This window comes from Lagopus leucura, unplaced genomic scaffold (assembly GCF_019238085.1).
Source record: "Lagopus leucura isolate 7727_CA_CO unplaced genomic scaffold, USGS_WTPT01 Super-Scaffold_100159, whole genome shotgun sequence".
Classification (NCBI taxonomy): Eukaryota; Metazoa; Chordata; class Aves; order Galliformes; family Phasianidae; genus Lagopus; species Lagopus leucura.
In genome coordinates this window covers 13,645,309-13,672,847 of record NW_024962335.1, presented here as the reverse complement: position 1 = coordinate 13,672,847, position 27,539 = coordinate 13,645,309, and the positions used below count along the sequence as shown (strand labels likewise).

The 27,539-nt window shown below is 48.8% G+C and overlaps 1 protein-coding gene across 3 annotated transcripts in view; it reads right to left on the bottom strand.

Annotated features, from left to right (window-relative positions):
• Positions 1 to 5,928: 5,928 nt before the first annotated feature.
• CACNG2 (calcium voltage-gated channel auxiliary subunit gamma 2) overlaps positions 5,929 to 27,539 on the bottom strand; it is a 56,882-nt gene continuing 35,271 nt past the window's right edge. For all 3 annotated transcript variants that reach the window (XM_042889995.1, XM_042889996.1, XM_042889994.1), the window contains 3 exons: positions 9,752 to 9,835; positions 6,815 to 6,955; positions 5,929 to 6,507 (listed from right to left, as the gene is read on the bottom strand). In XM_042889995.1, the coding sequence (XP_042745929.1) occupies positions 5,972 to 6,507; positions 6,815 to 6,955; positions 9,752 to 9,835 (761 nt within the window). In that variant the 3' untranslated portion in view covers positions 5,929 to 5,971. The remainder of the gene's footprint in view (positions 6,508 to 6,814; positions 6,956 to 9,751; positions 9,836 to 27,539) is intronic.

The following is a 27,539-nucleotide window of genomic DNA, read 5'->3' as shown; positions in this document are numbered from 1 at the left end:
TCCTCGGGCAAAACCATGCTGCATACAACCCCCACTGGGCTGCGGGTGCTGCGGGGCAGCCGGCAGGAGTGTGCATCCCTCACTCTGCTCCGGAGAGCTCCTGCTGCAGTAATCCAAAGTGTTCCTTTCTCTCCTCTTCCCTGCATGCCCCTCCAGAGTTGGCACTTCCCAAGGTCACTGCTGACACCCAAAGCAGACCCTTGAACTGAAGCAGCTTCCAACACTGCGGATAAGTGGGTAGGAAGGGGCTAAGCTGGCACCTTTTGATCCGCAGATGGCCCAGCAAGTGATGCTGAGGGGCTCAGTGCCCTGCATTTGCTCTGACCTCATAACACTGCACCTCCCTACCTGCTGGCTGGACCCTGTCCCATTGGAGCAAGTTAGATTCTCACATCGAAGTGGGTTATGTCCTTGGGTCTACTACCAGATTTCCTGCAGGAAGGAAAGCAAACAGGAGTGGGGAATCCTGAAAAAAATAATGAAAAATGTCCCCAGTGCCCCACGTGCAACAGCAGGATGCCGGTCCAGGTCCTGACACCAAAGGCTGGACAAACCTGCAGGTCCTCCGGCTCTGCTCAGCGCTGTTTTGGGGCCGGGCTGCTGTGCTGGGCTCATCCCACGGGATGGCAGTGCCTGCTCAGCCATGGGCTCAGCCCCGCTGTTGGCAACAAGGCCTTCGGCAAATTGCACAGCGGTGGCGGCTTCTGATTGACGGGTCCCCAGAGAGCAAAGTCCCTCGTTTCCTCCAGCCCGGAGGGAATTGGGAGCAGCAGGAGAAGCAGCAGCAGTGCAAACCTGTTCTCCATAAGCCAGTGCTTTTGCCCTTGCAGATCTGTTTCTGGGTCTCAGCCCACGACCGTACATCTTGACCCCTTTGCAGAAGCTGCTGGCTTCCTCATCGCTGATTTTGCGCAATGTCAAGAGCCCATGGCTGCAGAGGGCACCTTGTCCTCATGCCCAACCCTACACCCCCATCTCCTGTGTTTGTGTCCACCTGGAGGTTTCAACAGAGGGAAAGTGAAAGGAGGACAGCTGGGTTTGGCATCATTCACACATTATTCCTCTTGGTGGAAAATCAGCACAGGTGACAATGTGCTGCCAGAAGGGTTCACGTCTGCACCAGGCTGGGATTTGCAGCCCAGGATCCTGCCTCACTGCTGTGCCCATAGGAAGCAGCATGGCCCTTGCTCTTCCCATAAATAATGGTGAGGCATTGAAACAGGCTGCCCAAGAAGGTGGTGGAGTCACTGTCCCTGGAGGTGTTCCAGAAAAGTGTGTGGATGAGGGACATGGTTAGTGAGCATGGTGGGGATGGGATGGTGGTTGGATTGGATGCTCTCAGAGGACTTTAGCAGTCTTGATGATTCTGTGATTCCTCTAGCATTCCTCTGCTGCTGGAAGCTTTTGCTCTGCAGGGAAGCAGGGCCTTCAAGCTATGTTGTTTGTATGGGAACCTCCTGGAAGCGGCTGGAGGTCTCCAGGCCATGCTTGAAAGTTACCCTCCCTTTGCCACTCTAAACCGTGACCTCCTCCTCCTGCCTCTGCCACTGGAGCCTCCCTGCAGCAAGAAGGCCCTGTGGGGTGTCTGCTTCCCTGGGGCCAGCCTTGTGATCAGACAATACCCAGCACTCCCAAGCAAGCCCTGTCCTTAGCCAGCCTCTCTCAGCCAATCTCAATAAAATCACAGTATTATTAGGGTTGGAAAATATCTCTAAGATCACCTGGTCCAACCACCAGCCCATCCCCACCATGCCCACTGACCACATCCTCAGTGCCACATCCACATGGTTCTGGAACACCTCCAGGGACGGTGACTGCACCACCTCCCTGGGCAGCCTGTGCCACTGCAGCACCGCTCTTTTGGAGAAGACATTTTTCCCAGTATCCAACCTGAAGCTCCCCTGGTGCAACTTGAGGCCATTCCTTCTCATCCTATCATTGTTACCTGGGAGCAGAGGCTAACTCCCACCTCCTTTCACGTCACTGTAGAGAGCACTGTGTTCTCCACTGAGCTCCTGTCCTTCAGATTGAACAACCCCAGTTCCCTCAGCTGCTCCCCATCCAAACCCCTCACCGCTCCGTTGCCCTTCTCTGGATGCACTCCAAGGCCTCCATGTCTTTCTGGTAGTGAGGGGCCCAGAACTGACCACAGGACTCGAGGTGCAGCCTCACCTTCCCCACTCCTCCTGTTGCTTGGCCTCCTGGTTTCAGGAATGTCCCGCCATGGCAGTAAGGCAAGCAGCCTGCGTGCCTGGCACTCAGCCTTTCCCTTACAGTCGTTTGGCACTGAAAATTATCTGCAGACAAGAGCGCCGTACCTGGGTCTTAATTTCCTCCCTCGCCAAACCATTACTACTAATTACCTCTCCTAGGTGTTGAAACCATTTAAGCGACACTGCTAAATGCCCTGTGTTAATTTAATTGCCATGGAGCCGGGTTTCCCTGCATGCAGAGCTCTCACAGGGTCTCAGCAGAAGCAAAGCTGTCTCTCATACACTCTTCAGCCCTGTCTTTGTGGGACCAGACATGTTGGCTTGTCTCAGTCACAGGGCAGGAGGTCTCTGAGACCCCCTGGCCCTTTTCAGGACCGGTGGTGTGGAGGAGAAGGCTGTGGTGAAGGAAATGGCCGGGAGCCAGCGAAGCCAGTGCTGGTAGAGTTTAGCTGGGACAGGAGGGGCACTGTGACCCTGGGTGAGGACGGGGCTGGCACCCACCCGAAGTGTCTGCATAGCCCAGGGGATGGGGCAGAGGAGGACTGCTGTCCACGCGCAAGTCCTTTGCATTGCTCAATGCGACAGATTCACTAGAGAACGTTAGGGAAGTGCTTTGAACATGAGAAGTGCTGAGTGCTGCTGTTCCTTGTTACTGCATGGAGACCGGCCCTGTCTGGGGCACAGAGCAGAACTGGGCACATCTGATTCTCAGATATTGCCTTCCCCCTCCTGCCCTGACCCACAAAAGCAAGGAGAAAGAAGAAAGTGGAGAGGAAGAAGGGTGCACACCTTTAGCCCTGATGAGGAAGGAACATCTCTGAGAGCCAGGGGCTGAGCTGTGCCCCCCATCATGGCCGGGCACCGTGCAGGACATGGGGCTGGAGCCGTGTCTGGCAGCGTCCCACTTGCAGGGTTGGCCACATCCTGTCCTGCTTTACTGCCTCCCCCTCCCCCCCCGTGCCCTGGTTTTGTAAGGAAGGGGTCCCCAGGGAGGAGCCGAAATGGGGCAGCGGGTGGGGGGAGCATGGGGAGCGATGGCTCAACGATCCCATCCTGCCCTGGGGAGCACAGCCAGGAATTTGGGGAGCGGTCAAGTAAAACCCTCCACACACCCAGCCTCATGGCCACTTCTCAAGGTTGGAGGACAGCGTGGCTTAAGTTTACCTGTGCTCACTGTAAAGCAAAGCCTCATCATCCCTCCTTTTCCTCCTTTGCTGTGAAGGCTGTGGGGCTCCATGCCACCCCCTGGGTGAAGGCATCGGCAGGGCTTGGCCCCATTGCTATTTTCCAGGTGCTCCTCCAGCCCATCAGGGCCTTTTTCACTTTAATTCCACTCCCCCTTGCACCCTCCAAAAAATAAATCCACTTGAACGAGGACCGAGTTATAAAAAAAAAAATCTTTATTTCATGTACCAGGAATTTTTTTTTTTTTTTGTCATTTTCTCTTTTTAAAATTTTTTTTTCTTTTTAACAGTCTGAAAAAAAACCCACGAAAGAAAAGTAAATGGAGGTCGGTTTTTCTTGTACTGCTTTGAGCTGGACATGTGCAATACCCTCGGAAGAACGCATCCCTGCCAGCCCTCATCCCTCCCCATCCCTGGCAGGGGGGTCCGGCACTTGTCCCCTGCCTCTCCCTGTGAATGCTCTCCAGCTCCATGGAGCTTTTGGGTTTAACCCCAAACACTGCTCTTCCTTATGCTGCAGTCCGGGGCACCGAGCATCGCTTGTCCCTATGGGCCGGTGGGGGTTTGTTTGGAATTTTTGTCCCCTTTTTTTTTTAATAATATTATTTTTTAGAGTTTGAGTGGAGGGAGGTTTGTGAGCAAGGGTCTGGATATCCAACCTGCTCCCCTCGCCCTGCCATGGGGGCTGAGGCTGAGATATTTGGGGGCGATGGGGTTGGAGGCATCGGGATGCTTTTAAGCAGAAACCCCACTGGGAGCCGAAGTGGGAGCCTGGCAGGCTCCTGAAACTGGAGCAGCAGGGACGGGAATGGAAAAAAAAGAAAAAAAAATCATATTAAAGCCAGAAATTTGAAAAAAAAATAGGTCTGAGCTGCCCCAGGGCTCGGCGCACCCATCCTGCGCACACCACAGCTTATGGGGGCAGCCCCTGAGGATCCTATCCCCAGGGACCCTGACCCTCCTCCCCTCTTCACGTCCCCATCCCCCCCCTGTGCAGGTGCACCAAATCTGTATGAATTCAGCTGAATCCAGGCAGCGTGGGGGGGCTGCTACAAAGGGACCCCCCCAAAGCGGGAGGTGGGTGCCCTGGGTGGGGGGAATGGGGGCTTGTTGTGGGGGCAGGGGGGATGACCAGGAGTATTTGGGGAGCCTGTGAGCATTCACAGGGGAGTGAGTGTGTGCCCCCCACCCTGCACCAGCCCCCCTGCAGCAGCACGCTGAGCAATGAGAGCCCTTCTCCCCTCTGGGTCCCCCCACCCTCCAACCCCCTCCCCCCCCCTCTGCTGCCCACCTTGATTTTTCACAGTTTAAAGCTGGAGAAAATAAAAATGAAAACAAAAATAATGCTATCTGTTTTCTCTTGCAAGTAAATCCACTTATTATATTTACATTTATTTATAGTTGCTTTTTTATTAAAAAAATTGCCACTTTTTTTGTCTTTTTTTTTTAAGAAACCTTTTTTGACCTTTTTTTTTTTTCCCTTTTTTTTCTTTTCTTTTTTTATTTTTTTATTTTTCTTTTTTTTTCTTTTTGACTTTGCATGTCTCTGCTTTTTCGCGCTGTCATTGCTGACCCTGGTCGATGGGAGGGGAGAGGGGGGGGGGTCCCCAGAACCTGGGGAGCCCCCAGGAGCCCGGGGAACACTGCAGGCAGCTCCTGTGCTCCCAGGGCATAGCGGCCACCTTTGCTCATAGGGACCCGCAGGGGACAAGTGGCTCCTGGGCTCCCAGGAGGGGCTGAGCGGGTCCTGGAGGGGCTGAGTGCCCCCCTGCACCCTGAGAGCCCCTGCAGCCCTCAGCTGACCTTGGGGACATGGAGGGGTTGCTGCAGGTCCGGCCCCCCCAGGAGCCTGCGCTGAGCTGAAGGAAGTGGGAAATGAACCATAAAATTAAAGAATCCCCCCCCCCCAAACCCAAAGAGCTGCCACCTCCTCTTCATACTCCTTCTCCTCTTCCTCCCACTTGGTTTATTGTCGTTATTTCTTGGTTCCCTTTTATATTTTTTTTTTAAATCTCTTTTTATTAAATGTTAAAATAATGGTACATGGGAAATCATGCATTTTCTTTTAAATTTATTTCTATTTTTTTTTTTTTTAAATCTCTTTCTCTCGGTTTTAAATTTTTTTTTTTTTTTTTTTTTTTTTTTTTTTTTTTTTTTTTCAAGTTTTTTTTTTTTTTTTCTCTGTTGTTTCTTCCCTCACGTTTCCTTTTGTATTTTGTTTGCTCGCTGTACGTTTGCTTTGTGTTCACGTGCTCGTTTGTCTGCTTATCTCTTTGCTCGCCGGTCGCTCCGTATTTTATTTCCTATTTTTCGCGCGTGGTTTTTTTTTTTAATGCTTTTTTTTTTTTCTTTTTACACTTTTTTCTCTATGTTTGTTTGTTTGCTTGCTTGTTTGTTCGTTTGTTTTTTGTTTGTTTTTTTTTGCGATTGCGAGGGCCCCACCCTGGGGGCGCTCACACCTCCTCCCACCCCGCCACCCCTCTGCCCCCACCCCCCAGCCCACCCCCCCCTCCCCCGTCACCCACCCCATCCTCCTGCCTCCTCCTTTCCCACTCGCAGCTCCTGGCGGCGGCTTCATACCGGGGTGGTCCGGCGGTTGGCTGTGTTGGTGTGGATCGAGTCCTTGTTCTCCTTCTGGATACAGTTGTGAACCTGGAGGAAGCTGTTATCCCTGTCGGAGTTGTAGGTAGCGGTAGGGGTGGTGGTGGCCTTCAGCGGGTCCCTGCTCAGGGTGTACATCGAGATCTCTGTTGATGGAAGGGTGTTGAACCCTTTGATCCCGACGGGAGAGGCATCCCTGGAGTGTGAAGGCTCGGTGGAGCGGGAGCTGGAGCGGCTGCGTCTCTGGTAGCGGTACCGGTAGCTGGGGATGCGGGTGATGGCGGAGGACTGGAGGTAGTCCGTGGCGCGAGCGTTGGCGCGCAGCTGTTTGTGCCGGTCAATGAACATGTGGACGGCCAGCACTCCCACCATCTCGGCTATAATGAAGGACAGGGCCCCAAAGTAGAAGGACCAGCCGTAGGAGTAGCTGTTCTTCTTGGAGTCGCTCTTCGAGGGGTCTCCAGCGTTGGCTGATATGTATACGATGATCCCGATTATATTACTCAGACCTGGAGGAGAGGCAGCCGTCAGGAGGACAACGCGTGGTGGTGGCCGTGGGATGAGACTCCTGCCCTCCTGCTGCCAGGAGGGGTAATGGAGTCCCATACCTACCTGCTGGTCTCCAACACAGCTTTTCCTGGGCAAGCCCTTGCTCCTGCGTCCCCCACACCCTGATGGCCCCCTAAAGCCACCAGCCATGAGGATCCTCCCTCCCTATGTGGCAGACGGAGAGCTTCTTCAGGTTGTTGCCTTCATCCCAGGTTGGAAAAGCAGCCCTCCCTTACCCCGGAGCCCGGCCCACACATGTCCCATTACCTGCAGACACGAAGAAGATGCCGGCACTAAGGATGATGTTGTGTCGAGTTTTGTAGAACTCGCTGGCTGCAATGCAGAGTCCACCCATGAAAAGCAGAATCACACTCAGGATCGGAAAAATACTAGAGGCTCTAACAGCCCCTGCGGAGGAGAGAGGGAGAGGGGCAGAGACAACAATGCACGTGTCAGAGAGAAGAATCAGGGCTGTGGCAGCAACATGGGGTGAGGGGACCAGGGGGCATGACTTGGGGGAGTCAGAGTAATTCACGGAGGAGTAAAAAGGGGGTGAGAAGAGAGAGACAAAGTGTGTCAGAAGATGCTGGTGATGAAAGAGCTAGGCTTGTTCCAGAGGACAGGGGTTGGTGTGCGTGTGCCAGCTCCATACACATGCCATTGGTCAATAGTGGATAACTCAGCTGGCAGAGGGCAATGACACCAATGCACGCAGATGCACAATGAACCCTAGAGCTCTGGGGGAAAACTCGCGTGTATTCAGGCAGTTTGCATTGGTTTGTGTTGGCACTGTTTGTGTTTTTTTACTGAGAAGGGCTTCCCTCCTCTCTTCCCAAGAGGAAGTAATCTGTAAAGCGTGAAATGAAGCCTTGCTTGCTAAAGAAAGGTATCAGATGGGTTGGTGCAATTCTGCTTGTGGAGCAAAGATAGGGAAAGAAGGATGAAAGCCAAACACTCCTTGCCTACAGGAACGGACCCTCCTGAAGCAAATCACGGAATCATAGAATATCCCAAGTTGGAAGGAATCCATAAGGATCATCAAATCCAGCCCCTCAGTCCCAAAAGTGGGACATTTTCTGGTGCAAGAATAGACTTTTTTCAAAGACCCTGCTGGTGTTTGAGTCCTACCAGGCAGAAGAAATGGGCTCTTTGAGTGGGGGGCCAAGCCCCCTGCTGGTGTGTTGAGAATGCAATAAGCAGGGATAAACCTCTCGCTTGCTTTCCATCTCTCCTTGGCTGAGTTTCAGGGAACAGGAGAGTGATAATAACCATCTTAATAGCTTCTGGAAGGCAAGGCAGAATTCAACAAGGTGAAGCTAAATGGAGGTGAGCAAATATCAAGCCAGCATCCTCTGTTTGGAAGGTTTCTAGAGGGACGCTCACAACCCTGCTCTGACCTTATCAGTTTTAACTGGGTCTTATTTCAGAAATTCCCACATGCTAGGAGAACCAGAATGTGCCCGCTGATGTGGGGAGCTGCAGGCAGCGTGAAAAGTGTGAGGGTAGGCCCTGCTTCCTGCTCCTTGGAAGGACCAAGGAAGCAAGAGAGGGGCAGGGTTTCATCTGGTTTTCTGGATCCTTGGGTCTAAAGACAAAAGGATTTGTGATGGTATTTGGATGCTCATAGCATCTGCCTATTTTCTAACTTCATGTTAGCAAGTGAACACAGGGATGCTGCTGCTTCCTCTCTAATGGATGTTTAATTCTCAGAAACATGAGATACCTTCTGAAGAGGTCTGACAGGCATCAAGTCTAAGCCCTTCTAGATAGGCCACGGGCACTGTCCCATGATTATTGTAGTCCTTGAACCGAAGGGATCACTTAAGTTGATAACAATGAATACCCTCCCAGCTGCCCTTGCCAGCACCACCACCCATGGACTCAATTTGGCAGAAGGCTTGGGGAAGAGGCTCCTTGGTGGGGTCCTTATGCAGCCAGGCAGCAGAAGCCCAACTTCCTCAAGGACAGACCTCAGGAGTCCTTAACTAAGTGGCCAAACCCCACTTCGAATCTAATTTTTCAAAAATGTTCTGTCTTAGGACACTCTCAGGTCCTGGCATTATCCAGATTTTGCATATGCATCTTGTTCCCTCTGAGAGAATGAATTCACAGCTCTTGGGATGCTCACTCCCTACCCCAGCTCTCCTTCCTGAAGTTCAAAGGATGCTTGCAGTTTCCTCACTCCCAAACAGTAAGAGTGCAAGCAGTAAGAGCCATCTCTTTTCATATACGAATGAGCTTTTCAGAGTCTAAATTCTCTCTCATCTCTGCCACAGGGCTGGGTCTCCACATCTGGCTTCCAGCACAGCTGGCTGACAAGGAGCAGCTTTGATATGCTGCTGGTCTTTGGAGACCTCTGGTGCTTCACCTTGGGAGGTCAAAATCTCTTGTCTCAGATTCCTGAACAGAGAAGATCTCTTCTCATGGTGCCAAAAGATGCTGTGAGTGTGCAGAGGGTGGAAAAGAAAGCAAGGGGGCAGACCTGGGAGGGGGAGTGACTCCTGTTCAGCTGAGCTCTCAGGGTAGGAGGAAGTGGTGGCTCATTGCCAGCTGGGGTGATGTGTGCTGTGGGTCTGCTCTGTAGAAATGCAGTGTTTGGAGAGAGGTGGAACAAGAGAGAAATGTGTGTCTCCATTCACTGCAGTCCAGAAGAATTTCTTAGATCTGATGCAATCAGAGTATGAGATAAGGAAGCACAACCTTGTTCTATGTGAAGTGGGCATGTTTGGGCAGAGAGGATGCTTGAATTAGGTCAGTGATACAGAGGGGAGCTCTGGTATTCCTGTACCCAGGATTTGGCTGCAGAATCAGCTGCAACTATGAAGGATGGCCCCTGCAGCCCTCCTCTGTCCCCACGCCTCTCACCCACTGAGGGGCTCAGAAACTGCTATTGTCACGTGCCAAACTGATGCATTTGGGTTAGAAGACTCCGGGTTTATATCACAATGAATTGCTGCTAATAAGAAATTGGTTGTCATGACACTTGACTTGTCTCAATGGCAGGTGCCAGGGAGGTGAGACTGCAGCCAGATGCAAAGACTCAGTGGATCTGGAGGGGCCCTGCCCACCTCTCACAGCCGTCCCTCCCTCCGCCCCCTGAGCTCCACAGGATCCAGGATCTGCACTGCACTGTTTTCAGAGAGCAAAAGGCACCCGATGACAGCACCTATGAGCAGTTTCTGGGAAAAGGGCCTGTGGACTTACGGAGGAAATATTCTGCTGTATCGGCTTCATAATCTGCATCCTCAGGGAAGTGATCGATTTGCTTACACAGACCTTTAAAATTCCCTAGGGAACAAGAGAAAAAAAAGAACAAATGAGAACACCAGCAACCTCCTTGAAGGAGCAACTGCCCTCTGTGTTGCTCCTTACTCCCTCCCTTCCTTTCTCCCAGGCAGCATGCACACTCACATGGGGACCATTAGCTGCTGTCCTCACATGCTCACACACCCATCTCTCTCTTCTTCGTACAGGAACACGGGCTGGACACAGACTGATGTCTACTTGGCCCAGTGTCCCTTGCTCTGGGATTTGGAAGCACTGGAGGTTTTGGCCATGCATGGACAAGCGGTCTGTCCCGCCTCTGTAGGAGGTGGAACTGGAGTCACAGATGGCAAAACTCATGGGTTAGCATCCCTTTTCTTGGCATCGACTTGAAACAACTTCAGGTGTTTGCATAGTTACAGAGAGGCCAATTCTCCACTTGAATTTCACCTGGCATAGCCTCGGTGAATTCCAGTGGTGTTGCATACAGAGGGCTGATTGTATTTGTGCAGAGAAGTGTTTGTTTTCCTCTGCTGTGAATTTGCTATACCTATTCATTTCACTGGCGGGATATGTTCCATTGTTCCGCTGTTGTACGAGAAGAACAAAAGCTCCTAATCTACTTGCTCCGTATGACTGCCTGCTTTGTGTGCCTTTAGCAGGCCTCCTCTTATGTCTGCTCACAGATTAAGCCTGCAAGAAGTTCGGCGTGAGTGTTGGGGTGCAGCCCTGCAGCCAAGGAGCCCATGTGCTGGGGGAACCAAATCTTCTGCTGTGGTTGAGAATCTGGGTCACCCGCAGATTCACCAAGCTGGTGAAAATCCTCCATACAGGTTACTTCTACCAGCCTCTCATCTAAAGCCACGGGGCACCCTCTTTAACGCACTCTACGGCCAGCAAAGCCATCTCACCAGAAGGCCTGAGAGATCTTCACAGTCCATCATCATCTGAGATTTCTACCAGTCTCTTCTTTTCAACACTTGTGTCACTCTCCTCTTGAAATTAGCAATACCACAGCAGATTGGTAATCTTTGAGCATAGTCATCATCATGGCCATTGGTTGACTGGACATTGATTAGTATATTGAGGTACCTAGTTGTTCATGTTGGTACAAGGATCTTTGGGAAGGAGGACCACAGTACCCAAGTGGGTGCAGGGCTAGGCATGGCAGTCCCAGGGGCCCCCTAGCTGGAGATCAGCCATCAGTGTTTCAAACTGACTGAGCCCTCAGCAAGGGACTTTACAGCCTGAATGCTGAGAATGACAAGTGTTGTGGCAACCTGAGAAACCTGCTCTGCCATCCTTGCCCAACCATGGTACCAGCTGGGTGTGCAGGGCAGGGGATTTTGAAGCTACCACAACTGTAGATGTTGCCTCCAGGAACGGTTGTTTGTGAGGAACCTAGAGCTCTTCCAGGCTAACTCTTGCCAGACTGAGACCTCAGGCACCATGTCAGGTTCCTGAGTCATGTCTCAGAAGATTTGTTCCAGATGATTTCCAATGGTCTCTCAGGTATTTGGGAATACGTAGAAACATAGATGATTCTCCCTGGGCTTTTCTCCAGGCAAAGCCTTGCTTGAACAAGGTTTGGGAGACTGCACAGACTGAAGTTTCTCTGAGTCAGCCCCAATGCTTGGCTCTTCTGAGTCCTGTCAGTTTTTGCCTGGTACTTGTGAGATTCATATCACCATTCGCTGTTAGTACAAGGAGCACCCAAGAAGAGGAGAGGAGTGTGTGTAAAAGGTAAGCACTAGGAGGAGAAAGTAGGAACAAAGCCTCTCCATGTATCTCTGAAGTGTTATTTCTACATCTAACCCATGGGTTATAAGTTATTAATCACCCTTCCACAATGCAGTTACCTCAAGTGTCTGCTTCTCAGCCATGGCTCTCCTGGAGGGAAAGATCCACAGCCAAGCAAATTTCCCCACTACACTCTCACCTGCTACTTGCCCACACAGTACAAGGCAAGTGGACAGGCAGGCTCTTTGAAAAAACCTGCTCCCAGTGCTGGATGTCCAAAGTGTTCTGCTGCTGATGCTCAGCAGGGTGTTTGGCCATTGGGCTGTCCAAACCTGCTTGCTTAAAATGCCGTGGCACTGAGGAGCTGCTTTTCACCCTGGGATGATGTGCTGCTCTGGTCTGGTCCTGGTTCAGCCCCACTGGTGTTCATGAGGGCAGCGTGGACAACGCTGGTCCCAGTGAGTTGCTGCTGTCTGTGATACAAGCATGGAGCTGTGGCTCCAGAAGACAGATGCTTGCCTGTGCTGCCACGGCTTCTCCTCCAATGCCTCCTAGCTCATTTGGGCAATGGATGGAGAAAGAATGCAGAATTTAGGTCATTAACGTGGTGACTGGGAATAGAGAACAAGATTCAGTTTCTGTCCTGCCACAGGCATGCTGCTGAAACCATTTCTTATCTCTGCCTTGGAGACCCACCTCATGAGATGGGTCATGAGATTGGGACAGCACTGCTCTGCCTTGCACTCCTCCAGAGGGCGCAGGGTGGCTGCACGGCTGTCACAGGCTGTATGTGTGCTCAGGGCAGATGCGATGGCTCAGAAATCAGCTCAGTGTGGAGCAGTCGCCTCTCATGCCAAGACGGCTTGGCAATCCTCTCCTGGACATCTGTGGCCTGCTGGGATGGTGGGACAGCCTCCCCAGCTCCTGTGCCAGTGGAAGCCCCTCAGCCACCTTGTGGGGAGGGGTTTAGAAAAGCTCAGCAGTGTTTCAGAAGTCTGACACAAGGCCCTTCTCCCATTCCGCACATGCTGTTTGCAAAGCCAGGGAGGGAAGAACCATGTTCCACACCACGGTTAGTACCCCTGAATGCCTGTGCATGAGCACATCTCTATTTTGGAGGATGTGCAGGACTCTGGGACCCCTTTAAGGAGAGAGGAAAGATGTATCCTCATACATACTCATGTCCTTTTGCCCTTCCCATTCTTCCTGATGAACTATTTCATGCTGTGAACCCCAGGCAGGTGTTGAGCACTGTGACTTTGCAAGCCCACAAGAAACTCAAGCTACGCATTTCCACCCTCTCATTGCAGCTCTCCCAGCTTCCAGTTCTCCCCTCAACCTCCAGATCCTCCTCCCATTTCTCAGACTCATTCTCTACAGCCAACTCCTTCCATCCAATGTTGCTGTGGGGCTCCTGGGGCAGCCTGATTTTGGATGTGCAGAGCAGCTGGGGAAGAGCTCTGACTTGTCTCAGGGCCAAAAAAGTGTGGTTGCCCAGGTCCATGGAAAACACCCCTAGCCTCTGACATGGTGTCAGCCTTCTGACACCATGGCAATATTCCAGAGCATCTCCCAAGATGTTGCTGGGTGTCCTTCAGTCAGACCCCCAGCATTTACCTGCCCGAACTTTGGAAAGCTTGGGAGCAGAGGCAGCGCTTTGCGCTCTAACCTGCCACAGTGCCAAGAGGGACTCTACGTCTAAAACGCATAGACATCAGCACTGACTGAGTACTTGGTCTCAGAGAGGCCTCCTGCAAGGCGGCCAGCCACCGTTTGGGTACATGCTGTCTATGCAGGGCAGCTGGCAGCTGCCGGCTCTGCTGCAGCGCGAGCCGGACCAAGTTACCCCTGATGGGAACCTGGCTCAGTGCTGTTCATGGCACAGTTTATTTTTGTGCTGCTTTGTACAGCCCTGGCTTTTTCAGAAGTCTCGACTGCCTGCGGAGTGCAATCCGTTGGCAAATAGTAAGTTCCGAAGAATACAAAGCTGCTCCCTTCCCACAGGGAGAAGGGAATGCTTTTAGATGGTCAGGACTGTACATCTGAAAACTGGGAGCCAGAGGGAGAGACATCCAAAAGGAGAGAAACAGACAAAGAGGGAAGAGAACAGAAAGACCTGTTTTTCCCAGAATGATTTGTGGTATTTCCATTTACGGAAAAAAGCAATCCGCTGAAAGCTTTCCTTTAGCCTCCCTCTCTAATTTAGCAGAGGTTTTGGCATGGTGGCTTCTGGAGAAATAAATAAAGGTGGCTGGATATAGCTGTTGTCTCTAAAAGCTCAGAATGATGGCTCAGTGTTAGCCAAGGATTCAGCACCTCCACACATTTCCTGTATCATTTTAGCAAGTCACTTAACCCCACTCTTCTGTCACAGACAGAGCGAATAATGGTATTTCCCTGCCTTGGGGAAACAGCCTGAGGATATCTGTATTAGAAACATGAAGGAGATCAGACACTGGAGCTGTTTGGGACAGATATTTCTCCGCACTTTCCAGTTCAAACATAACGTGCTCCTCCTTGACGTGACCTTCTCTCAGATGAACACGTGAAAGACCTCCCAAATCCACACTTGTGATTCCTGCCTTTAGAAGTAATTGTCATTGCAGATTAAATTGGTATTTACTATTTGCCCATGCAAGAAATGAGGAAAATGGCACAGGAAGGGCAGGAGGGAGGACACAGAGCTCAAACATTTCTTTCTGCTCCAAGATTCTGTTTCTGAGATTATTCCCTTTGGGACCAGGTGGCAAAGCTTGGAACTTGGAGGACAAATTCCAGTGCTGTATGGCAAACTGCTGGTATGTGAGCTTTACAAGTATTGCCAAAGGACTTGCAAGCCAGGAGAGGAAGTTTGCCATCACTGTCCCAAAATGGTGCTGTGATACCAGTGGGGTGGGAAATGGAGTCTGCAGGGCTTAGCCTGGGGAAATACTGGAGATCCTCTGGGAACTAAAGGCCATCAGAAGCCTCATCACCTTCTCACGTAAATGCAGCATGCCTGCTTTGATGTGGCCTTCTCCAACATAAACGTGCAGCAGTGCATATGTTAAACAAAAAACCAACAAAACCCTAGCAACATAACCAGTATGCTGCATACATAATTCTCTCCCTGGGGAGAGGATAAAAGAACAAACCACATGTGACTGATATCAAGCCCCATCACTTAATGTGCCACTGGAAATCATTCAGATATTGTGGCAAAGAAGACTGTAAAAGGACTGATGCAAAATAGAAATTGATCTTACAGTTATTAAAGAATATCCCCCTGCCTACGAGGGAGAACCATTATATCAGCTCTCCTCACCTTATCATTAATAATCGTGTTTATTACAGCTGCTGCTAAGGATCAGATAATAAAGAGGTTTTTCTGCAGTATAATGGTACAAACACTGCCTTACAGTGCCTTGAGGAGCCTGAAGGAAGAGCTATATCGCACTGCATTATCCATGACCAACACTGCAGCAGTAAGCAGCCTGACAGGAGCAATTCTGGGGGGATGACGCGGGTTGGGAGGCAGTTCATAGATGGAAAGTGAAGCACTGACACAGGTGGGCAGGGGATGAAAAAGTGAGCCACCAGCACCAGAGAGGAAAAGGTGAGCAGAGCCAGGTTCCCATCGTGGCCTCGTGGTGCTGGGTCTCCTCCCGGGCACCAGGCCTCCCTGCCTCCTCCTCCCACTCCACAGCCTCTGGAGGGAGGTGCAACAGAAGCAAAACCTATACTTAAGAATACCCAAAGATTTCCATTTATAAGCACCTTTTTTGTTATAGGCTTGTAATTTTCAAGAACGTTCGTGCCATTGCTTGGAATTTCCCCTGCTTTGTCACAGGCAGAGAAGGGGATTGGCTGAGGAACTGGGCAAAAGCTCTGGAAGGCGTTTTGGTGCAGAGACAAATCCAGCACGTTTGAGCTTTATAAGCTAAAGCATTGCGGGTGGCTGGTTTTCAGGCACTGCTAGACATCTGTCCAAGTTACAAATTAAAAAACCTAACACAGCGATAATAAAAGTCATTCAAAAAATCCTTCTCTTCTTTTTTTTTTTTGCATACGTTCAGTACAAACATTTCCCCTGGTAATCAATTGCCTCTATTTTCTAGACGTTGCCAGAATCAAACCTGAGCTGAATTTCTTCTAAAAACAGTAATAAGCAGAAAACATTGTAGGCTTAGCTAAAGCTATGGGTAAGTTCACTCCTCCTAATGTTGTATTTCTTGCATTTCCCAGCTGGAATTGAAAATAGTTTTACATCTACATATACAGCAATTGCATGTTGTGGTTTCATGTAGACACATCAATGAAGGCATTTGAGTTTCTCTTGCTGTAGTTTTCCTTTGTGGTTTGATGGATGTGTGAAGCACTGACAGCGTCTGTGATTCCTCAACAAATTGTTTAGGAACTAATTCTGCAGAGACTGGCGCACAAAACCTTGTGAACTTCCACATGTACAAGACCTGCCACAGGGTTTTCAAGGTATGTCAGCTGAGCTGATAGAAGTTATTGCCTTTTCCTTTAAGAAGAAGCAAAACGGGTCTGCAGATGAGCTGAGAACCAGAAAAGGGATTGAGAAAAGGGTTTTAAAGTATCTGAGCTTGGATGTTGCAGTGCCATGTTGGGGTTTAACCTCCCAGAGCACAAGTGGAGCACCAGAGCTGCCAGGTGAAAGGTGGAGGAATGAGAGGACAGGATGGTCAGGGCATAGAGAGAAGTGCTGACGAAACAGAATGGGCAGATGAAAGAAACTGAGATATTTGGGAAGAAAAAAAAAGAAACACAGCTAAACCCAAACTGGCAATTTGTAGCAAGAACATTTGTGTGTGTGTGGAAAATGAGTCAAATGTGACACTACAACTGTGAGCCGAGTGACAGGAAGGGTGATGCAATTATCTGCAGTGAGAGAGAAATGATGTGCATAAGGTGTGGGAGGAGAGGAGCTGCTCCATCGCTACCACAGGCAATCCCAAGCTGCGGCAGCACATCCAGATGTCAGGGGAAGGGAGATACTAATGGAAGCCTGGGGGGAAAGGGGTGGATGGGATGAAGGGAGTGTTTAAGAGCTGTTGCTTCTTTTTTTTTCTTTTTTTTTTTCCCTTGTCACGGCAGCAATATTGCAACTAGGACAGTTTTTATATACAGGGATACAACATCAAACTCTCAGAAAGCAGAACGTGTAAACATCATCCCAGCTGATGGGGACGTAGGCACTGAACAGCCTCCAACCTGAACTGAAAGCACTCAGCTCAGCTGAGCCTGGTCCTCCCCAGAAGTACACAGAGGAAATCCTTGTGGCAGAAGATTTATGGTTCAGCTCATCTGCTGGGGTTGCATTTTCTCCCCAGACAAAGCTACGGTGCTGATCTGTGTGTATACATTGGAGTACAGGGCCAGGTTTGCCCTGGAAGGTCATGTTTTGGGTGGGTGGCGAGCTCATAACTCTAGGGGTGATTGGAAGTCATGGCACACAGATACCAACACTCACAATTGCAGTGCCATGGTCAGAAGGCTTTGTGACCACCATTTCATTAGTCATTTTTAAATTATGAAGGAGGAGAAAAGGCAACTCAAATTTTTCACCTCCAACCCTACGCTGCATTTATCTCTGACATTTCCTGCTGGATCTATAGGGAGAGGCTGTCCTCAGCTGAACTGGTGCAAACCCAGTGTGACCCTGAGCTGCTCCTTCAGCAGATATGGTCACAACTGAGTGAGGAATTAGGCTCAGCTGGCAATTAGCTTATGAAGTATGTGGTGCGCTTTAGGGTCCTTCAGGATGCAAAGTGCTAGATAAAAATTAGTTATTAATAATAAAAACATCTGAGTACCCCAGGGAAATAATCCAGAGAGTGGAGAAAACCAAGGACAACGGCAGCTTTTGCTCCATCCTCCATATCCTCTGCCCTTTCGGCACTGCTGCCCCTCTGCAAGCCCCTCCAGGGCTTGGTAAGATCCCATCCCGTGTGCTTAGTAATTGATATCTATAATGAAAACTGGGAGATTAGCCACAGTTGCAAGACTTGGGGTGATTGGCTTTGCTGGGCATGCAAACCCTCTTTTGGTTAGGAGGCAAGTATGGAGATGGTTTTAGGCAAGAAAGCAGAGCAAGGGCAAGGCTGGCTTTCCTCCAGCATGGCTGACAGTGGGGGAACCCAGAGCCCTTCACGCAAGGCTGAGGAATGTCCCCCACTGTGGGGCTGTCACACACGAGCGCAGATGCCATTATGTGCTTACTGAGCTTGCCCAGGGTTTGCCCAGACAGGGAGCATCTCTAATCCCTTTAAGATAAAGTGCCCTGGGTATTTTGCTGTCCCTTCAGGCAACAAATGCCCCCAAAGCAATAAAGAAAACAGGGGGAGAATGGGGCAGATGTGATGCACAGCAAGCCCATTCTTGCCAGCAGCTGGGAACAAAGCTATTGGTGTCTCCAATGGTTGGAGAGGGAGCCTCCCACCCCGGCAATGTCCCATTGCTGGGAATAGCCCTCACTGCAGCCCTTTCCCCAGTCCAAAACATGCTAGCAAGCATAGCTTACACCATGTGGAGCTGAATGAGGTATTACATCTAAGCATGGCATTCAGCTGTGCCACAGCTCCCGACATCACCAGGTGAGCGAGTGCTGCTCTGACTAGGTGCTCCTAATCTACAGCAAACACCAGATGTCGGAGGAGGTATTGCACAGATTTAATTTCAGGTCCCTTCATTGTGCAGCTAGAGAAAACAAATGCCAACCCTCTCAAGCAGTGTTAGCTTTCGGAGGCTGCTATTAGAACGTTAATAATTTTATTATTATTATTTGTCCTGAGTTGCAGATACCCCGGTGCTTTATAAGGAGACAAAGTGCCTTGGCCCTCTCCTGAAGTGCCTGTAAAAAAAGTTAGACTTAAGCACAGCACTGGGGTTATTTAACAAGCAAACAGTGCCAGCAGGGTGTTTGGAAGAGGGAGGTTTATAGCAGCACATGATCATGAGACATTTATGGTTGTGCATGCGCCTGTATCCTGTTAAGTTTATGCTTGCTTTTAAAATGAAATCCACGGAGGGCAGAAGTGTGCCAGATTTAGGGATGATGCCTGCAAGAAAGGTGAGTGGAGGCCAGAGAGGGGAGGATGATTTGGAAAGGAGCAAGCAGATGGGAGGCTGTGAAGGATGAGCATTGAAGCCCCTGTGGCACGACGAGAGCAGGTAGGGCTGCTCAGCCATCAGAACCCCTTTGAAGCTTGACTGCAAGCTGTGCTGCTGCACCAATATTTTTTCATTCATTGAACACACTAATTCATTACGAAAGAGTCTGGATCTACTGCTAGGGCTAATCTCTGAAGCGTTTTCAGCTTTGCTACACGTAACATTGCTCTTGCGTCCTGGGGAGGAGGCTATTCATAACAGGATAAAATTTACTCACATTACCAGACTGGGGAATATCATTTCTAACATGACCTGGTCCCGTTACACTCAGTTAGAAACCTGAAGGGCCGTTTCAGGGTTTTGAATCATGTCCGAGCCACCTATCATAGAACACCTCATGTGGCTGGGACCAGATTCCCTGGAGACATGCCCATCAGAGCTTCTTGCCCCAAACTGCACCTCTCTGTCTGCCCCATATGTTGGGTAAGGTAGGTCTTGGATCTGAAGCTTGCTATGAAACCTGCAAAACCAGAATTTGTCTCCTGGAGGCTGGTCAAAACCTCCTCCAGGCTTGCCCATTTTCCCCTGAAAAAATTCTCAGTTCTTTCTAGAAACACTGAGCTGAAATTCCAACCCCTTCCCCACTTTCTAATTGACTGCTGCACTGACAGCAGTCTGAGAAGCAACAGAGCCTTAAAATGCTGTGCTGCACCTCAGATCTTACCCTCGTGATCTTATCTTTGTGCTGGAGCTGCCTGTCAGGACGTGTGCCAAGATCAAAGAACTGCAGTGTTTCAGCCTCACTTTGTGTTTGCCTTTCCATGAGTAAACCCTTTTTTATTTTTTTCCTTGTGCTACAGCTGCAGCAGAAAGCCTTTCTCTCTAGCAGGTGGTCAGGGTTTTTCAGAGGAAATTTCTTTGAGGGTTACAGAGACTGTGACTTGATCACCTGAATTCCAGATGAATGAGGTGAATGCCTGAACTGTCGGCTCACTGACATTTTCAGTACATCAAACTCATGGTTTTGGTCTAGAAAAATCTTTTTTTTTTTTTTTCTTTGTTGTCCCACCCAGTCTGCCTCTTTCCTCTATGAACCTCTCTCTGGTCCAAACTGTCTTTCCTTGAATGCTTTTAGTGAGCATCAGAACGAGATGTGGCCAAACTAAGACCAAACCGTGCGAATACTTCTCCATGGCCAGCCTCCGCCCCTACAAAGGGCTTCTGCTGCAGTGTGCTTGGTGATGTGTAGCAAAGCAGAGGGGGTTAATACATCACAGCAAGAATGCTTGACTTTGCCCAGCCACCGGGATCCTGTAACAACCTTGGTGCTTGGAGATTCCCCAGCAGGGAGGGGAGAAGATAGAGCATTTCTTGACTAGCTGGAAGCCCTGTGTACAGAATACCTGTGGAGACTGGCAGAGCAGCGTGCAAGCTGGGACTGGATGCCTTCCAAGCATCAGAACAAAACCGAGTCTCTCGGTGAAGGATGCTACATTTTGACAACGGGAAAGGAGCAGATAGACAAAGGGTGAGTGGGAGGGGAAAGCCTTTCCCTGCTAATGCTGTCTACTTGTACCATGAAGCGTTATGTATTTCCACATGCCTTCATGTGTACATGGCACTTTACTGGCAGCTACAAAGGCAGACTCATACCATAGAGTTTCATTATACACTGAACCATTATACACAAGACCCTGACCTTTGGGGCACCAGCTCAGCTCTTCCAAAGGGGGCTCCCAGCACTCAGGCATTTGGGCTGTGTCCATGAAGCCTGGATCCTGCTACTTGTAAAACCAATGGGAAATCACTGGGAATGTGATTAGGTCTGAGATGTGCAGGCTGGAATGAGGAAGCATCTGAGAAAGGTCACGAGCTAAACCATTGCATGTTTATGTCTTGTTTGCTCTTGGCTTTAGCTGGATATCTCTGAATCATTCCTCATTCTGAAGACGTAGTAAACAAAGTTAATAGTCAGAAGGGGAAACGCTTGCCAAGGACACAGGAGAAGTGGAAGTCATTAGCACAGGAAGACCAGCTGCACTGAATGAACCCTGAGGGTGGACGGCAGGCAGGTGGCCAAGGCTGGGCTTGAGAGGGGGAAAGAGGAGCAGAGCTATGGCTTTAGGGACATGGAGCACCTAAGGAGTGGGAGATGTGCTGGGTCAGCACAAGGTAGAGTAGGGGACAAAGGGAACCGAGCCCCAGCAGAGCCACGTGAGGCCCTGGAAATGAAGTGAGGAGTTGAACTTTGATGTCGAAGGGGACTGGGAGTCAACACAGGGATTCGAGCAGAGAGAGTGACACAAGTGGAACAGTGGGTAAGGAAAAGATAACGCTGCTGTGCACTAGACTTTCAGTGTGAGTATTAAGCCTACCCTACAGTCCTGCTGGGCCTCTACCTCTCCCAGAATTGAGTGGGTTTGTGTTTTCGTGATCTAGTCTGAATAACTGCAGCACTGCCTCTGGGTTGCTCCTGCCTAATCAATCACCCACACGTCGGGAGCGATAATTCCCAGGAGGAGGCGGTCACAGGGAAAGCGCTGTCTGCATGCAATGGGACGAGGCCGTGGGTGCACTGTGGGGCTGAGCATCTCCTATCCTGGCCCACAGGCGTTGGGCACTACAGAGAGGAAGGCAGTGGTGTTCTGGGGAGATCAGTGCTGCTCTCTCTGCTGTTTATTGCAGTTTCTCTGGATCATGTCCAACTAAGAGTGCTCCCCGCAGAGCAGAACTGACAGCATAAGCAAGAAACCTCCCTATCCCTGTGGATCCCGCACAGGAGAATCTCCATCTCCCACCTTCTGTTCAGGGTAACATCTGGGACAGAAGGAGCAGAAATCTCACAGCAGTCCCTGAACGACAGTTTCTTTTCCTGAAACGTGTGGAAAACAAGAGCTAAAGGACATGCACCGTGGAAGATGGAAGGAGGATAGGATTCACCTCTGCATGGCAGCCGGGGACAGGATGTGCCAGCCTGGGCACCAGGTTTCAGGTTTAAGCTCAGTTAGATCACTGTGAGAGCAAGGACAGCATCCGGATCACTAAGCTGTGAAATGTGATGGATTCAGTTTCTGAAACTCTAAGTGGATCCTCCTCTATTTATTTTTTTTTTAAAACAGCTTAGCACTCCTTCACTCCTGAGACAGCATCCTGCTTATGAATTTCTTCTTTCTTACCTTCTACAATGCTTCAGATTTCTTACAGTCTTTGTTTTATTATTCTGTGGTACTCTATTTACTTCTCCTTCCTCCCCAAATATTGCCATGCAGTTCCTCTCCTTCAGCTTCCTGACCTCTGAGACTCTGCTTAATGAACCCAACTTTTCCATCCCTTCCCACTGCTGCCTTCCTGGGTTTGCACCACTCCTCTGTTGTCTCTTCATCTCAGGATCACACTGAACTTTTGATTGCCTTCAAACATTCTGCCTGCATGCCTACTAGTGTTCCTCTGCTCCCTGCTCCTCTGTGTAACTGGCTCCCTCCCTTCCTCTCAGTCTATTATGGCAATACCTGCAGAAATGCATAATCTCCATTTCTGTCCAACACTGGCTGCATTAAAGAGCAGAAAAAAAGTATCCATCACTTCAAGATCTTCTTCAAGATACTTTGTCCAGTCTCTGATTTTCAACCATTTGGCTTATACCTTTGGAAACGACAGCATGAACCCCTTCTCCGTGTCCAGCAGGAGACTTAGGGCAGTTCATTATGGGTAGTACTGCTCCTGTTCTTCCTTCATTTCTCTAGCTGCCATTAGCCCTTTCTCCCCATTTCTAAGACTCTGCTGCTCTTCCCAGAACACCCATGTTGTTCTCACTTAGTCTTTTTCCAGATATATACTTTTTTTTTTGTCTTTTAGTCACAGATTGCCCTGATTTAGCTCACCTAGACTTAACATCGCTCTTTCCAGAACCTTTCTCATGGCTCTCCTCCTACTCTCTTTCTGGCCTTGGAAGCATCTGACATAATTCATTCACTCAAGAAAACAACCACTTCTCTTGACCCTGGTACCTCTCATCATTTAGGCCTATCTCCTTACTCTGTCTTTTTACTTTACTCCTGATTCCAGTAATTCTTTAGCTTCTGGTGCACTGCTCAACTCTTTGAAAATAAGCCATTATCTGCTGTGCTCCCAGGCTCCTGCACTGACATCGTCTTTCCATTTAACAAGCACCCAGATCCTCCTTATTCTTCATAGACTGCTCAAGAGAGTCACTCCCTCTTATCTCTCCGACATGACTGTCCTCAGCCACTTTCACTGTGGGTTCATGCAGACCGTAGTGCAGAAATCTAATGATCTCCTTGCTGCTAATGATGCTTGGTCCCATCTCTTTTTCACCTTGTGGCAGCTTTGTGAAATGGTTGCCCGCTCCATCCCTCTCAGGGTATTTATAGGGATCAGGGTATTCTGGTTTCTTAGCAGCTGCTCAACTTTCAAGCACTTCTTCAGACAGAGATGCCTCTTCTGTTCTGGGATTCCTTCTCCAGGAATAAATGATCTTTTATGTATTTTTCTAATAAAAATGATTATCGTACTTAACATCCATTCTGGTTTACATCTGTAGAGCTCAGAAGTATTTGGAAAAATCAGTAAGCATCATTTTCTCCATTGTAGAGATGGAAAAGCTGAGTCACAGAGATATTAGGGCCAATATTTTCATGTGTTCATTCATTTTATGCATCTCAATTTCTGGGAATCCTGTCTGAAATAACCTAATTGCTTTGCTGTTGGACTTGAAAGGGAGCAGTAGGTCTTCAGCACCTTTGAACAATACCAAATAGAGCAGGAAGAGCAAAATATCCGAGAAGAGCACTCAGAAATGAGCAGCTATGAAAATGCAGTTGTATACTACCTGATCCCAATCACACAGAACTCATTTACTTCTGGCATCAGAGCCAGAGGCTCCATGCAGGAGCATATTGCTGCTTCGTGGTCTTCTTCTGCCTTAAGTGGTGGAGAGGTGGTGATGCTGCAAAGCATCCAGGTATTCTAGAAGTTTCAGAACCAATCTGCCGTTTGTGTTGTGACATATCCAGACCTCCTCAGTTGTTTTTATACGTGCTCTGAGGAAGGGAGAAAACCCTGCCCTGTAGCACTGTAGCAGCTGGGCTTGCTGTCAAAATTATGAAAACATTGGTTCAGAATTCTTCTTCTCACACAGCAAAGTTTTCACCCTGGATTTTCTCTATTTTAGCTGAGTGAACTAATTACTCGGCTCTTTTGATTGCCTCTTCCCTTTCTCTCCTAACTAGTGATCCCATCTTAGATCTAAGCAACCTTTTCCGCTGAGACTAGAAAGTATGTTCCAACAGAGAGCCAGCTTCAACAAACTGACTTCACAGATGAAAAATGTGTTTCAGAAGAAAATTCCTGTGAGCTCTACCAGTCACTTTTATGTCAATAATGCTCAAATGCACGTATCTTTTATATCTTCACTGGCTCTTCCCTGCTTACCTGCAGTACTTCTTGCGGAAGAAAGCGTCTGGATTTGTACCAGCTTTCCTCAGTTAACTCCCTCACAGCTGGAATAGGTCCTCTTAATCTAAAATGCCTCAGAAAATCCATCTTTCTGTTCTGTCCCTATTTGAGATCTAATCTGCGAACGCTAGGCATAACTTGGGCCTTATTTTTGTCCAGAGAAGCTGTGGGTGCCCCATCTATGGAAGCAGTCAAGGACAAGTTGGATGAGGCAGCCTGAGCTGGTGGGACTTTGAGGTCCCTTCCAATCCAAACCATTCAATGATTCTACGTTTATTCTGAATTTTCAACTCATTTTCCCAACCTACTTATGTCCCAACTGCAGATCTACTGGTCCCCGTGTCTACAGTACAGTCTGACCTCTGCAGCCTTCTTGCTCCACGCTTTTCCAAACTGTGTGCACAAGAAGACAACAGTATTGCGTCTTTGCCTGCTCATCTCAGACTCTTTGTTTCTCATGCATTTTGAGGCAAATTTTCAAATTCCTCTCCTTTGTTTCCAAAAGTGATTTGCTCCCGTCTGTGCCATTATTCACATTTCTCTGCCAGTGCCAATTTCCTCAGGGTCCCACACAGCTTCAGCTGTTGACCTATCTTTTTCAATTCTGCTTCTTTGGCCTGGACTCTCTCTCTACTCTCTCTGTCTTGATTTCAATTGATCTCAGATTTGCTTCCAATTGTTTTTTAAAACTTCATTCTTGTATTTTTCCACTGTGAAACAGGACAACCTACATTCTTCCAGCGCACAGAACAAATGTTACAAAAGATGGGATTTAAAAGCAGTGTAAGAGTACGATTCTGTGCCGGATCAGTAGAAAACCTTTCTCTTTTTTGAAGAGCCTGGGAGATGTTCAGTTCCACAAAACAATTAATCCTTACTCCCATCTGTTTTTAAATCTTTTTTGGAGGAAAGTCATAATTTCCCCTAATTTGTTTGTTGATGGACATTTTTTGACAACACAAGGTCACTTCAACCTCTGATTTGTTTGCTAAACTGTTTTTGCCAGCACTGCTGTAAGTATATGAGATGTGAAATTTAGAGTTTTTTTTTCTGACTGGGCACCTATTCTGAATGACTTTTAATCCATGCAATCGACTGGAAATGGAAAATGTTTTACTTTCCATTGCTCCTTCCCCCCAAAAAAAGAAATGACTCCCCAAAGGAGCTATCTGGAAACAACTGCCATTGTGTGTAAATTCTCAGTTTCCAACAAACAAACATTTCCAGTAACAATTTGATAGTGGCTCTAACTCATTAATAGCAAATACTGTTTCACTGTAGTTTCAACATCTGCTTTTTACAAACGTGTTCACTTAAACGTTGCTGTTTGGGTGAAAATCCACGCCAGTAAATATGTTGCTGGAACACTCACAGAAGGCAGATTCAAATGGAGTGGGAACACAATCGAAGCAAATTTGTTTAACGTAAATTGAACGACCACACAGAAAGGTTTAACGTGCTATTTACCAAAATCCATCTTCTCACGTGTCCCATGGTCACCACATAATTTTTGCAAAGTAAGACACCAGGTCCTGACAGTCCCATTGGATGGTGGGAGTTAACCAGCAGCGGGAGACGCAGCACACCGAGATTTCATTAGGAGAATAGCCTTAGAGGCTACTCCAAAATTCAGGTCACATACACTGTGCAGTCCAAATGTATGCATGCGCTCAGTGCCACTTTGACTGCAGCTGCAGAATCCCTCCTTGATGAAATAAGCCATTTAACAAAGAAAATGTGACTGGGGAATCAATACTTAAGGATAATGATAGGTAGAGGGTATGAATTGCTACCTTCTCCTGGCGGAAATATATCAGCTTTCTCAATTACTGGTCTACCCAGCTACATTTCTTTCCTTGGCTGCTCTAGGAATGCTTTTGCTGTGGCTCAAGGCAGCCTTGCAGGTGCTATTATCAGCACCACATCGCTATTTGGCTTACTGGGTGGCAAGGGACAGACGTGGGGGAGTCTGGCGTTGGTAGAGATAGCTGAAGTTGTGTGAGTTATGTGCCGGCAGGATGGAGAAAATGACATATTACAGCAGCTCACACTGCCTCCAATTCGCTTAGCTCAAGCTGTGAATGCAGCCAAATGTATACGATTTGCCGGAATTTTTATTACTTATAAGCTCCCATCTTCTCCATCCCAGCCAGCCAAACTGCTCTCATGGCTCATTGGACAAAAGGCTCCTGAGTGAGGAAGTCCCGAAGCAAATTCCCAGATGTTGCATGCAGTGAAATGGCTGCAGTGCAGTCATGGCTGCGGGTAAATCAAGGTAGTAGAGGAGCCGGCGTTGCAAACATCTGATGAACCATACAAGAGAGAGCTGACAGAGCCGACAGTGCTACCGCATCCAGCTCTGGATCAATCGTGCTCCTGCACACCATTACATGCCTAACGTATAGATTATAAGCTAGCTATAAAACCAATAAGCAGCCCTTGAAAACACTTGCATTTCAGACCCAACAAAACTCCAAGCGCTCATCTACCATATGCAGCGCTGCGACGCTGTGCTACAGGGTGTGCTAGTGAAAATAAGCACACAGATTGGGGGCTATTTGCAAAGCCATTTGACTGGGTTCCTCTGGCTGTGTAGCTCTGAGCAAGGACTGGAGAAGCCATCTCCAACACAGCCTTTGCTCCCAGCTGGGCACTGTGCTCTGGGATGTGGGATTTATAGAATCATGGAATCATGGAATCAGAGTGGATTCGGTTGGAAGGGATCTTAAAGATCATTGAGCCCCAACACTTGCTGTGGGCAGGGCTGCTTCCCCCCAGCTCAGGCTACCCAGAAACTCATCCAACCTGGCCTTGAACCTGCATGGATGGGGCACCCACAGCTCCTGGTCAGCCTGTGCCAGTGCCTCACCGCTCTCTAAGCAAAGAATTTCCTCCTGAGATCTAATGAAAATTTGGGAAGGTTTCTCTGGCTGTGGGTTTGCTTTGATTGAACTCAACCCAGAGTGGGCCAGATGAAAGCCTTTTTCTGTGTTTATCTAACACGTATCACAGCAGGGGATACTGCTTTCTGAAATACTTACTGTTTCTAATTACAACCCAGGGTTTTCCAGATCCGTGGCATTGGCTGTCAGACTGTCACGTGGTCTCAGATTGCTTTTTACTGTGTTTTTGTCCTCCCATTTGTCCATTGGGCCATTGAACTATTGAGCAGCCCTGGCTGACACAGTTTTCAGCCCTGGGACTTACAGCAGCAGATCCTCAGTGCATAGGAACTATGAACCCTTATCACATTCAGGGAAAAAAAAAAAAACAACAGTAGAGTTTTTTTATCTGAAATAGTGATGTATGTTGGTGTTGCTATTAAACCTTTCCTGACCAATTTGCACTGCATGACAAAACTACTAAACCCCCTGTGCTGTTGGTTAGGTGCTAATTT